Here is a 14,349-nt window from a genome sequence, read left to right on the forward strand (position 1 = left end):
TTCCTGCTGCAAGCTTCTTTGTCTTTTTCTGGAGATGTTCCTCGAAATCAAGTGCACTGGAGATGCTGCAGAACACCAAATGCAGAACATTGTTGTACTATAGTCTTCTAAAGTGCTGTCACCACTGCATTAACAGTGCAATCCTGTGCACACTTATCCAGGAATAAGACCCACAGAATATAGTTGGGCTTATTTCTGACTATACCTGAATAGGCATGTGCTATACATGCGTAAACATTCACAGACACCAGCCTCAGAGAACCTTAAAACAATTTGTTGTTGTTGTTCAGTCGCACAGTCGAGTCCGACTCTTCGCGACCCCATGGACCAGCTCCCGCCAGGCCCTCCTGTCTTCCTCCGTCCTCTGAAGTTGGCTCAATTTCATGTTCGTTGCATCTATGACACTGTCTAACCATCTCATCCTTTGTCGTCCCCATCTTCGTTGACCTTCAATCTTTCTTAGCATCAAGGTCTTCTCCAGTGAAATAGCATACACTCATTATTTCTTTTCAGATTTATGAAGAGATCCATGGGATTTACCTTTGCAGGATGTAAGAGCAGTACACTGTGACCAGTATCCATTTTGGGGGGAGGGGTTTAGCTATTGTATATGAATTTTCCACTTTTTCTTCATCCTATTAAGACTAACTGTAGTCTCTACAATAACTTCACCATATAACTTAGGATTTCTATTTGAAGGACATCCCACAGTAGATACTGTTTTGACTTGCTTTACAACTGGAATAGGAAGACAGCAGAGTTCCTCTCATCGCCAATAGTGTCAAAATTATTTGTATGTCTCATTACAAGGGTTTAGGATCCAACCATCTACCACCCTTTTGAGCTTGCTGTCTACTGTGTAAAAGCTTGCACATGCTTTGCTAAAATACTCAGAAAGTAAGGAAAGAATCAGATTATTTTCTAAGTATTCAAAGGATACATCATACTTATTGTATTTTGCAACTAAGTAAACATACCCAAGCACAAACTGTAAGGTGAAAATAATCCCCACTAAACAGAGTTACACTGTTCTGAGACCCTTGAGATCAATGGACTTATAAAGATGTAACTCTACAAAAAATGGCATTGTGAGTCTCAAATAAATCAGCATACATTACATGTATGGCCTGAATGACTTGTCTCTGGATATAATTGCAAAGGTGGCTATATTTTTGCAATGCACTATAAAGTTGTGCTGTGATAAGATATAAAGAGTCAATTTGATAGTACATCTACCCAATTGTAATTTAAAAGCAATCTTTATTCTTATTCTATGTTCCATCTTATCTATTTTATATGCCAATAAAGGACTGATTGATTGACTGATTGGTAACTTGTACAGTATTTTGTGATAAGGATTTGAGACAAAGGAAGTAAATGATTGGGTTGTCTTTCAGCCTTTGAAATGAGACAGGTAAATCAGTGGCAAGAGTAAATAAATGAAGAACTAGGAGTTCAATACTATCTATTAAAAAGAAAGATGGGTCATTAGAAACATGATCAGAAAAAATTATGGATAAATTTGTTCAGTTCTATCAGAAGTTACACACTTCTGATGACCCAAATAAGGAGGATATTGATTCCTTCTTGGTTAAGTTAAATATACTTAAAGAAGATAAGGATTAACTGGATGCAACTATAACTTTACAGAAGTCCTTATTGCAATTAAGAAACTCAAAAACAGTGCCCCAGGGTTATATGGATTAACTCTAGAGTTAAATTGATCTCTGATAAATAAAACTGTCCAATCACTATATAATATTGACCTCAATTTTGGCTACCAGACTAAATCACATTGCAGCAAGATACATACAACCTGATCAATCAGGGTTCATTTCCATCCTGCCAAGATTCCTTTTTTTCGCACAAAACCTATCAATACTCAAAAATTATGTTCATTTCTGGTTGAAATATACCTAGTAACCGTTAAAAAGTGTTTGATTTAATTGACCATGTTAAAAAAACATAAGAAGAAAATTACTCTTATATTCTTAGAAGCTGAGAAGGCATTTGATAAGCTTGAGACCAAATTCTTGATAGGCTGTATAAAAGCCTTTGATTTGGGTATTTACTCAATGGGCAAAAATTATATATGCACATTCTGAAGCAAGATCAAATATATTGGGTATGCTTTCCCCAAAATTTCCATTTGTAGAGTTGTGAGACAGGGCTGCCTATTATCATTCTTCTCCCTGGGATTTACTTAACAGAGTGAGGTGATACAATCAACAAGATGGGACATTCAATATACCATGAAATAGGACTTGGGCTGCAACAAGAAGTCTGAAAAACAGAACTGAAGCTAAGCATAAGTGTTAACACAAGACATTAAATGATGCAAAATTATACAACGGGATCCAGCCCACTACTGTATTCAGTAGTACAAACTACAGTCCCCAACAATTTATCCAAATAACTATGTGAAGCCTTTTTTTCAGTGCAACTTTATTGCTGCCATAGAAAAGTACTCTCGAATAACTCAGTTTTGCAAAGTTTGCAGAAAGCTAGGAGAATGGAAGTCTTACTAACTTCCTCAGGCAGGCCATTTTACAAGGTGGGGGCTACAACAGAGAAGGCACATGTACAGGAAGTTGTTGATTTTGCCCATTTGCAGGTTGGCACTTGTTGAAGGCCTTGCTCAGATGAGCAAAGCTGTGGTGGCAGAAGATAGGGAGAGAGGCAGTCTCACAGAAATGAGGGTCCAAGGCCATGAAAGACATTGTATGTGATAGCCACTACCCAAAATTGAGCCCAGTAACTGATGGGCAGTCCGTGGAGTGACTGCAGAATGGGAATAATATACATGCTCTGTCTACCTCAGACACAGCATTCTGCATCAACTAGAACTTTCCTCATAGGGCTCAGTCTCCAGACCTCTGATCATTCTCGTTGCTCTCTTCTGCACCCTGAAGTTGAGAAGCAGTTCAGTTTTATACTGAAACATGTCTACACAATATCCTTACTCTGTTAAATACTTTATTTTATGTTAAATAAAACTTTGTTATCCTGCCAGTATGTTTTTACCTTACTCTATGTGTCTTGTCTGTCCAGTCAATGAGAAAAGCAGTGTTTAATTATCTCATAAATAATTACAGTCTTGGTCTAGCAGGTACCCAAATAAGATACCGCTAGGGAGCACATAGCTTATATGCTACCAGCCTTCTAATCAAAGTGCAAGTTCCACTTTTATTTGATTATTAGAGTCCAGAGTGGGGGATTTGACATTCTTTAGTCCAGAAGGCAGTTGCCTCAGAGTCTCCCCTCCCCCATAGCTGCCACACTTGCTTAGCTTGGAATAAGCCCCAATGAGCTTACTTTTGCGCAGACATGCCTCAGATTGTGCTGTCAGAAGCTTCATTTGGTACAGAATACAGCAGCATGTTTGTTTGGATATAACTACCATATTCATTTTATGTCAATACTGAAATAGCTGAATTAAATTCCAATGTGTTTCTGTGCCCAATTTAAGGCACCAGTATTTATTTTATTGTGTTTCATATCATGGAATGAGAGTTGCCAACATTCAGGTGGTAGCTGGAGAACTCCTGAGATTACAACTGATCTCCAGGCAACTTTGGAAGGTAGACTCTATGGCATTATACTCCACTGAAGTCCCTTCCCATCTAAGGTTGCCATCCCCCAGGTTCCAGTGGGGGTCCCCCCCAGAAGCCCCACCCCTAAGCCTGACTGCCAATAGCCACCCCTCTCCCACCTCTCCTGCAAGATTTAAAGGGCCCTTTAGGTGATTGGTGGGGAGCACGTGGCCTGGCAGTCAGATGGAGGGCCCTTTAAATCTTGCAGGAGGGAGGGAGAAGGGCATGCACCACCCCCCGCTTCTTCCCCAAAGCATTTAAAGGGATCCTTTAAATCCAAGCTGTGAATTTGCAGCTTGGAGCGCGGCATCAGTCCCCAACATGATAACATCACTTCTACGTGGTGTCATCACATTGGAACTGTCCCCACCCCTCTGGAACACCCCTCAAAGTCCCCCACTGGGGACTCAGAAGGACCTGGCAACCTGCTCCCATCACCAAACCCCGCTCTCCTCAGGCTCCACCCCCAAAATATCCAGGTAGTTCTCAACTCAGAGCTGGCAACTCTACAAGGGATTCATATATCTAAGAACCCTAAATAAGATCATGTGCCAACTCTGGTCAGGAGATAAAAAGTAAAGCCAAGGCTGATGGTGCAAAATCAGGTAAAAATATATTTTATTACTCAGATTTCCAAAAAATCCCTTATGCTTTTCATCAACAGGCTCTGTTCGTCTTGCAGTACTTCTCCAAAAAGAGTAAAAGATCACTGATTTGAAAAATACTGCAAGAGTAAAAGATCACTGATCTGAAAAATGAAAATAGTAACATTTTCAGATTATGCTATAGTATGCCTGAGTTTTTCACATAATTATCCCCCTTCCCCCACATGCAAGAATCTCCATTATTATGATTTTTTTTTAAAAAAAAACCCTCACTACTGATCACTTTCAAAGACTGCATCACAGTAAACCAAGACAAAAGTCTATAGAAAAGAAACCTGTTAACGTTCAAGAAAATGAAGTGATATATTTACCATTTAATGACTTCTTTCATATCACTCTCATGCATTCCTTTGATGGCACCATATATTTCAAAATGCTCCTGCAATGTAATATCTGGCCAAAGTGGGTTTGTCTGTGGACAGTATCCCACAAATCTCATGGAATTATCCTCACTGTTGTCACCGAAAGAATAATCCCCCATCAGCATCTGTGGACACATCAGTCTTTATTCAGCATTTTTATATATTATTTACAAGAAACAAAATTCTTCACAGTGAATATAAGAACAACTAAATTAAAATAATCACAACAAATATTATCTTTGGAAGGGGTTCTCATCTTGTTTTTCCTATATGAGCCTGCTTCCTTTCATTAGAACCTTTGATGTACATTCCTTTCCATAATAATGATAAATTTTTGTAAACACGGGCTTTTGTTCAGTTCATATTTATAAATCTGCCTGAAACTTTTATGAATAAGAAACTCCCCGAACCTCTTGGGGACAGCCGTTTCTCACAGTAGGTTTGTCATTATTTGTGCATCTTATTTTGTTATGTACCTGAAGCCTCAGTGAATGTGCAGCTTCAGTATGAATTTTCTATGTGGGCAGACCAGAAAGGATGAGAAGAATTCCTGTAATGGTTAACACATAAAACTACAGAGGAGCAGAGATTGTAGTCAAATACCTGGCCTGAAGTTGGTTCAATTTCTCCCACCAGCATATTAATCAGCGTACTTTTCCCAGCTCCACTGGGGCCCAACAACCCTAGTATTTCCCCTACAAAAAGGGGGGAAATGCAAAAAGTAGCAGTTTTAACTGAGGAACAATTCTTTTTACTATTTTTAAAGCATATTCAGTAGTAACTAATTTAACTCCAACCTTTTTTTACACAAAGAGAGACATGATTAGTTGCCACTTTCTTTATTTTTCTTCCAAGAAGAAAATCTTTCTTTTCATCAAATTCTTTATGCAAACTGCTGACCAAAATGGCTGGTTTCTAATAAAACAAAAGAGTATGTATAGCTTAATAATGAATTTGCTTGACTACATAGTGCACAAATGTACCTACAAATGGGCAAAATCCCTCTCTATTGGTGAATGTCAGGGTATGCAGACAACACAGTTTCTTTCCCCCACGCTATCCCTCCCATGTAGGGGATTGGCAAAAGGAAACCTCCATTAGAGTCACACTTTACACAGAGTTTGCATCCATTTCTATGGTTATGAGGCCTATGCCCACTGTGACTAGGGCTGCAGGGCTTCTTTGTGTATATGCCATGGTATTTTTTTACATGATCTCTTACACGGAAAAGATTGCGTAGAAAAAAAATTGTTTGTTCAAAATTTGTGAATCAGATGGAAAACAACATACTACAATTAAACTGATAACCTTGTCATTTTAGTACAGTTTATTTTCTTTGACTCCCAGAGAAAGATTCATCATCACAATAGAATTTGGTGACAACAAGTTCACAGGAACAAACAGACAAAATGTACCTCCTCACAACTCTGGCAGGTTGTCATCTCCTTAACCCTCAACCTCTCTGCCTTAACATCTTCATCCTCATCCTCATCATGTGGCACATCTGGGAATTTCCATGGTTTTGGTTTTAGGAGCGGTCTGAAGACAGGAATATATATTTCATCTCTTCTCAATGGCCCACTAAACAGATACATCCAATACCACTTTGCCATTTGTGGGTCAGATGCAATCATTTGGAAAGCTGTACCCATGAAATACTACTGATGTTTCCATATCCCATGAAGCATTCATGAAGAACTGGTTCAGCACATGAGCTGCAGATGCAGTCAGACTAAGCCCTGTATGAAGCTTTCACATATATTTCTCAAAATCAGAGGTCATTTCGGGGGGGATCGCAGTTCCCCCGGGTGAGGTACGGGGGGGCACATGACAAAGCCCCGCCCCCTGCTTCCGGCCGGCCCGCTTCTGGCCCTCATTCAGCCAGGAGGAGGCAGGAGAAGAGGGAGGGTAAGTTGCTTCCTCCCTGCTTCTCCCCACCCCTGCCTGCCTGGGGCCAGGGAGGGCCTTTGCGGGGCTTCCTTGCACTCCCGCCAGCCTTGCAGGTCCACCACCGGGCCCCTCATGGGGCTCGGCAGTGGAGCTGCAAGGCCGGCGGCGGCTGGGACCATTGGGGGCAGGGGGTGTGGCCTTATGACACACTTCCGGTGATGTCAGGGGGTGTGGCATATGCTAATGAGTTATGATAATGAGTTCCCCTAGCTCTTTTTCTACGAAACGACCCCTGCTTAAAATTAAACACAGTAATTCTCAAAATCCTGTAAATCCCAGGTTTTCAAACAGTTTCTTGTAATGTTCTGCTAGGCCATGAAATATTAAAGGGAGCCTATAACTGGTTCATTTTGGTAAGTGATCCCACATGAGCCGCTCATAAGGTTCCCCCGCAAATAAAATGAAGCAAAAAATCAGTGAGACAATCAACCAACATAAAACAAATGTAAAAACAAAGTAATACCATATATTAAAACAGAAGCAATAAAGTATCAACTTAAAGAACAGAAGTAAAGGAAGGCAACACTTAGCAGCAAAATAACTTAGTTAAAAAACAGATTAAGCAGAACTAATGGGCAGCAAAAGTTACACATCTGGCTGTGGGGAAGGTATTCCATAACTGAGGTGCTATCACAAAAAAAAAAAATGACCCTTATAACCACCTTCTCTGACACCAGACAAAGGTGGTCCATGGAGCTGGTACTCCAAAAATGATCTTGGATTGAAAGTTGCTTCACTGTCTTCCTTAAAAATATTGCCTTGCTAACTGACCACATGGGTTGCTTGTGCAATCATTCCTCATACCCACTCACTTGCCAGAGCAAAACAATAAAATGACAACATTTCTCCAATGATATAAAGACTATGGCTGTAAACACATCAGAATAGCCTTCAGTAGAACATACTTCATTCCAATTTACCGCTGGATATAGGGTTGCCAGGTCCTTACTTTGTTCTGGCAGGGGGACTCTTTTCTTCTTCCTGGAGTCTTTGGCATGCACGCAAAGCATGTGAGGCATGATGACATCACCCAGAGGTGACATTATTGCACCAAGCACATTGGCGTGGATAGGGCTACTCATGGACAGGGCACCGGCCAGCTGAGCAGTGGAAGATTGGAGCCCCTGAAAGCGGGTAAACCCCTACCCCCATCAGGGAGATGGCAACCCTAGCTGGACAACCTGATTTGGTTAAATAATTCTAGTACAGATTGTTGACAGAGAAAATGCACCACTGACCGGAAAAACGGATCCTCTCTTATCGATTTGCCACCATATTTCACCTCAAGATACCGTAGAAGAAAGAGCCACACTACACATTGCAAATAAGGCTGAAATGAAAAGAAAGAAAGATTAATTAAAACTCTTTTGTTCCTTTATCATTTTGGCAAATGGATGCTTTAAAATGGGCACTGGTACATCATCTACAGTCAATACTATTATACTAGCAGTGGAGGTATTGTACTAAGACACTGACAGGCACATACATTAGTGCAAAGATCTAAGTTTAAAATGAAGTGTTTCTAATAATCAAACTAAATTAAATGGTAGTCTAAGTAAGCTCTAGGCAATCAACTGACTGTTTATCACATCTTGATCTACCCAGACTTCATAATTTTCTGTGTAAATATGTAAATTTACTTCAGTTCCTGTAGCTTTAAAAAAATGTCTTATGTTGTGGAAGCTGAAGTAGCATCCTGTGCTTGACCAACAGGAAACATTCCAGTTTCTCCACTTGTCATAACAAAAACAGCATTACAACTCCATACTATTAAGAGGCTCCTCCATGTGTCACCAATGCCAAATGTATTTACATTTGTACCTTACCTTTCCAAAGCTCAGGGCAGCTTACATAAACATTTTAAACACAGCAACAAATTAAAATAATAATGTTTTAAGAGTTTAGTTGCATGTGGGATCCAATCCCATATCTCCAGTGCCAAACAGCAACACCCATTGCTGGACAGCCTGACTGATCCTTCTACCACTGTGGCACATAAATACTGTTCAAGGCTATTTATTAGTATATGCATGCCACAGTGGTAGTAGGATCAGTCATGATGTGCCAGCAATTGATACTGCTGTACTGGCATTAGAGACAAGGGATTGGATCTTGCATGCAACTAAACTCTTTAAAATATATGATCCAAGAATACAAATGTCTTATATAAATTAGAAATAACAGTTACAATAATAACATAAAAGTCAACATCATTACTTTAAAAAATGTTTCCAGAGGGTGAAATCTCTGGTGCTCTTAAGGAAAAATATGGTGCTTACCGCTATTACTGAAACCAACAATCTTTCTGAATTTCTTTCCATCATGTGATCAAGTTTCTGGGTTATCTACAAGGTGATAAACATTGCTTATTTCAATAATAAATCTGTTTTTTATATGGTCATTCTAAATTAAATAACAGTACTATTTTTTTAAAAAAAATCACACTGCTCCTTTGATGAATTTACATGTGAATTACAACAGTATTCCAACCAGTACTGTTAATCCTTGATTACCGATGCTGGATCTCAAACAACTTTGAATATCATCCAACTGGATCTAAAGATTATGAACTGAATCTGCTTCCCCCCTTGATATTTTTTTCTAATCCAGCAAAATCCAGCCTGATTATGAGTTCTGGTAAATTTGCAAAATCACTTTGTGTAATTTTGGATTGTCCTGATAATAGGTTTTATGTGACTTTGTTCTTGTTTTTGGATTTTGCATAGACCAACACAAATACCCACAACTTTCTGGAACGTCTAAAGAAAACAAGTTACAAGCCCATGTCCCAACAGAATCTATAGAGTTTATGAGTGCAGTTGATTGCACATTATCTGCTTTTACAAATAGTAAATTCATATTAGGTATTTTGTAGAACATGTTATTGATGATGGGAAATAAACAAATTGCATCTCCAGGAGTGTATTTCTCCTCCACCGCTGAAAACTCTTCAGAAGTTACACTCAAAATAAAACCATATTTTCATCCACTAAACACTTACCTTTATAAAACAAATCAGAGACCCAATAAGAGGATAGATTGGAATGAAGATAGAAAAACAAGTGTGAAGAACAGCAGCTGCTGTATAACACCACATAAAGGAAACTAGTTCAATTACAAAAGAACAAACCAAGGCTGCCTGAAAGGGAGAAAAAAAAGAAGAATTTAAAGTTAAAATAAAGAACTGTGAATTATTTTCAACTACTTTCCTAACATATCTTTGTACTAGATCACTTGCCAAACAAGAAAATGTGTATACTCTGCCTTAAGGCACACGCACTTATAGAAATAAAAGCAGCAATATGTGGCTTGTGCCTGAATTACATCTTTAGGGGCCCTCTGCTGAAACAGCACAAACTAATGCTAGTGATGACTCTGCAGTGATATATGCAAGCTTAGGATGCTTTTGTGAGAAAACAAAATGGTTGCAAGATTGAAACACAATCCACATGCAGAAAAATGTAAACAGGAGTATTTTTCATGTAAAAATGAACATTACTAAATTCACATAAACTGGGAAGACAAAGTCAAAGTTTTAACTTACCACTGAAAAAATGAATGACCAAAATTCTTTAGTGTTCTGTATGGTTTTAAAGGTAAAGGACACAATGTAAGTGAACAGAATTACTGAAGGTACATAGCCAATAAAAGAAAAGACCTGCAAGTAAAAGACATCTTTTTAGAGTTGCTTATAGCATGTATTGGTATGAAAACACAGCACAGATATAATTTAGAGCATATTCCATATTATTGAGCTGCATATGTCATAAGAAGATTCCTAAAGGTTTAACAACGCCTTTTAACTTCTACTCCTTGTCTCTTGCCCGTGTGTACCTCCCATACAGGCACCCACTGCCTCTCCTCCTCTCCATACTGGATGTGAGGCTCTTGCTGATTAGTCGACACTGAGGCTGATAGAGCCACCTAGGGAAGATGAATACAGGTCCCTTGTTATTCATAACTGCTGAACAGAGAAGGAAGATGTGCTTTTATACTTGGTCATTTGGAAAACAAAAGGGAATTTCTTACTATAAATTCATGACAGGCAGGAGAACACTGTCAGTTCTTTACAGGGGTCGTTTCGTAGAAAAAGAGCTAGGGGAACTCATTAGCATAACTCATTAGCATATGCCACACCCCCTGACATCACCGGAGGTGTGTCATAAGGCCACACACCCCGCCCCCAACGGTCCCGGCCGCCGCCGGCCTTGCAGCTCCACTGCTGAGCCCCATGAGGTGCCCGGCGGTGGACCTGCAAGGCTGGCGGGAGTGCGAGGAAGCCCCGCGAAGGCCCTCCCTGGCCCCAGGCAGGCAGGGGTGGGGAGAGGCAGGGACCTCTTCTCCTGCCTCCTCCGGGCTGAATGAGGGCCGGAAGCGAGGCGGCCGGAAGCCGGGGGCGGGGCTTTGTCATGTGCCCCGCCCCCCGTACCTCACCCGAGGGAACTGCGATCCCCCGCGATCCCGAAATGACCTCTGGTTCTTTATCTGAACAGGAGCAGCGGCAGCATGCTAGCTAACTCCTCCCCTGGAGAAGGGTTCCCTACATCCTAGACCACATTAGAAAAAGCAAGAATCCCACATGCACAAATAACTAAGCAGAAGGGAATGCCATGATAGCACAACACCATGTCCACTTTCAAACATAAAAAACCAAGGAAAGCAGTAACTAGAAAATGTTCCAGGTGGTTCTATCTACCAACTACTGTCCCAAGATACAAGCTGATCCCAGCTGAGACTGGAAGGCAGAATGCACTCCTATGTCTTCTGAGAACAGCAGCTTTCAGGGAGAAAAAAGACCCTCACTTTTGTGTTAGAGAAGTGATACTCCCTCAGCAGCTCAGGAGCAACAAGCACCATTTCCCAATGTGGTGCCAGCTCCCATGTTTCAAGAAAGTGAGCAAGGCAATTGCCTAGCCTTGAAAGCTTGCACAGTTTTGTGTCATAAGTCTGACTTGTATTGTAAGTCCTTCCCTTTGCTTCAAATACACAAGGGCTGACTACAGTTCAGCTAATGTTGGGGAAAGACACCCAACCCAAGATACTCTGGTAATTTAAAAGGTTATAGTTACCTATTTAATTTTAATAGCTATATCTTGTTGAAGAAGAAGAGGAGGAGGAGGAGGAGGAGGAGGAGACTGAATTTATACCCCATCTTTCACTACCCAAAGGAGTCTCAGAGTGGCTTACAAATTCCTTTCCCTTCCCCTCCCCACAACAGACACCCTGTGAGGTAGGTGGGGCTGAAAGAGCTCTCTCGAGAACGGCCCAAGAGAGAGCAGCTCTGAAAGAACTTATGACTGGCCCAAGGTCACACCAGCAGCTGCATGTGCAGGAGTGTGGAATCAAAACCGGTTCTCCCAGATTAGAGTCCGTGCTCTTAACCACTACACTAAACTGACACTACACCAAACTGGCATGTGTGTGTTTGGTTGGGTAGCGGGCATGGCACACAGTAGTAATGTAGCTCTTTTGGTTGATGGTAATTACGAATGTGGCTCTCTGCAAGCCACAGAGGGACTACCACTTTATTAGAGCAAACGCTATTCTCAATCCTTTTAAATGTAGACAAGCAGTGTACATTGCAGTTCACAGGTGGAGACAGTGTCCTTACTAGATGAGAATCCTCTCCAAAACTCTCCTACCAAATGCCACATTTCCCCAAAGAGTAGAATCCTACAAACACGGCTTCCAACTTCCTTGTGGATGCTATTTTGTCCAAAAAGAATCTAAGAACAGTCCTAACATCCAGTGTTACCAGTTCTTCTCCCACAGATGTACGGGTTGCAGACTAAAAGACAGACTTCTCCCTGGGTCTTTTTGAAACACAAAGCCAATCTTTAGACATAAGAAGGAATCAGTTCTCAGTATCGCCTTATTTATATGGAAAACACACATTTTGATCTGAGAGAACCGTACCCCCAGCTCGAATGCCTTTGTACTTGATGTGAAAGCAGAAACAAAATGGCTATTGTGTAGTGGGTTGACCGCATGGGCCTTCTCAGCTCCCATAACATGCTGCACGCTTGACTCTTACACAACTAAGAACAAAGACAAACGGCCAGGAGGCCAACTATATACATATCCAGGGGACACCCCTGGATCCCATTGGGGGGTTTGAACTTCCCTCCCATGTTTCTATTGGCTCCCTGTGGGAGAGCCCAGGAGCCCAGTTCCCATTGTTCACCCAGGGTCAAGCTCTGGGTAGTCGCTGGCCCCTGGTGGCGGCCAGTGGACACAACAATGGCCATTTAAGTTACCAGGAAAGTCTGCAGTGGCTTCTCCCCTTGAGGGCGAATTGCCTAGAACCCTCTCCCCCTTCCCCTCGCCCTCCATAGGGTTCTCTCATGTGCACAAAAAAAGTCTGTCCCCAGCCAGCTCCAGTCTTTACTCTTTCACTACAAGTGAACAGGCATTTTAAAGGAGAGGGCTTACCAGGGAGGGGCAGCAGCCACCATTAAAACACCTCTTCAGGAATTGGTTGCTTTTGCCTCCCTGTGTGGGACAGCAAAGTCCAGAGCAAACAGACTTGCACGATCAAGGCTTGTATCCCTTTTTTTTTTTTGCAGAGAGCTGCTGGGGAGAGGAGAAGCTCGTTTGCTTAACCTTCAGCTGCTACAATAGAGGGGGAGGAGCTGCTACTCCATCTGCCTCTGGGCAGCCTCGCAGGGGGCACTCTTCCCCTTCTACCTGCAAACCATGTTCCAAAATTTCCTGTTCTTCCCCCAGCCTTGGCTGCATTTCTGTTACCTCTTCTTTGCCTCCTCAACCTTTACACTGTAGAGGTATGTAGGAGACAGACAGAAGCCTGGAGCTGGCTTGGCCTACCAAGGCAAGGGAATGGCACGATTCCCCCCTCCCCACTCTCCCCGGTCCTTGGGGCATGTTCTTGTTTATCCAATGTTGGTGCATCTGAAAAAAAAGTCCAGATGAGTTTTGAACTTTTCAGCGTTGACAGCAAAGCTGAGTGTTCTTCTGTTCCTGTTTTCACTCTTTTCCCTCTCCTTTATTCTTCTACTTTTTCAAAACGATCAGGCTCTCTCTTTCTCTTCTCCTTCTGCTGGTATCATTTTGCAGCATGTCCACCATTTTCTTGTAAAAGCAGGGTAGATTTTACAATGTAATCCTATCTTAACCATACCTACTCAGCAAATCAGTCCCCATGTATTCAATGAGACTTACTCCCAGTATATAATGTAATATTATGTATATACAATGCAGGCTGATCCTGCATTGAGTAGGGGGTTGGACTAGATGGCCTGTATGACCCTTTCCGACTCTTGTGATTCTATGATTCTATGTTTACTCAGAAGTAATTCCCATTTTATTCAGTGGAGATTTCTCCCAGATAAGCATGTATAGGATTACAGCTTTACAGTGCAATCCTATGCACACTTACCTGGAAGCAAGCCCCACTGAATACAGTGGGCCTTACTTCTAAGTAGGCACACATAAGAATGAGTTGCAAGGCACTTCCTGAACCCAAATCGGGCTGAGAAAGTACTATACAAGTGATGATCCATTTTCCCCCAGGTCTGTTTTTAGCTCTCCAGTCTGTCCCGTGTGAAAAAACCATTAGAAAAATATTTTCAGTTGAACCATTTTTCAAATGGGTGTTCTGCGCAAGTGTTGTAGAGTGTTTCCTTATTGGGAAACTTGGTCTAAGGTACCCTTACAGCTTTACAGTGCAATCCTATGCACACTTACCTGGAAGCAAGCCCCACTGAATACAGTGGGCCTTACTTCTAAGTAGGCACACATAAGAATGAGTTGCAAGGCACT

At 41.5% G+C, this 14,349-nt stretch overlaps 1 protein-coding gene across 1 annotated transcript in view; it reads right to left on the minus strand.

Moving 5' to 3' along the window:
* The window catches only part of ABCA5 (ATP binding cassette subfamily A member 5), a 106,175-nt gene that overhangs the window by 9,971 nt on the left and 81,855 nt on the right, over positions 1-14,349 (minus strand). Inside the window, exons 26-34 of the mRNA XM_015428298.1 lie at positions 10,115-10,228; positions 9,572-9,709; positions 8,850-8,915; positions 7,809-7,900; positions 6,036-6,159; positions 5,418-5,535; positions 5,224-5,315; positions 4,570-4,745; positions 3-65 (exon numbers count right to left, since the gene is read on the minus strand). Coding sequence (XP_015283784.1) covers positions 3-65; positions 4,570-4,745; positions 5,224-5,315; positions 5,418-5,535; positions 6,036-6,159; positions 7,809-7,900; positions 8,850-8,915; positions 9,572-9,709; positions 10,115-10,228 — 983 coding nt within the window. The remainder of the gene's footprint in view (positions 1-2; positions 66-4,569; positions 4,746-5,223; positions 5,316-5,417; positions 5,536-6,035; positions 6,160-7,808; positions 7,901-8,849; positions 8,916-9,571; positions 9,710-10,114; positions 10,229-14,349) is intronic.

Source organism: Gekko japonicus, unplaced genomic scaffold (genome assembly GCF_001447785.1).
Source record: "Gekko japonicus isolate JY-2015 unplaced genomic scaffold, Gekko_japonicus_V1.1 scaffold3023, whole genome shotgun sequence".
Classification (NCBI taxonomy): Eukaryota; Metazoa; Chordata; class Lepidosauria; order Squamata; family Gekkonidae; genus Gekko; species Gekko japonicus.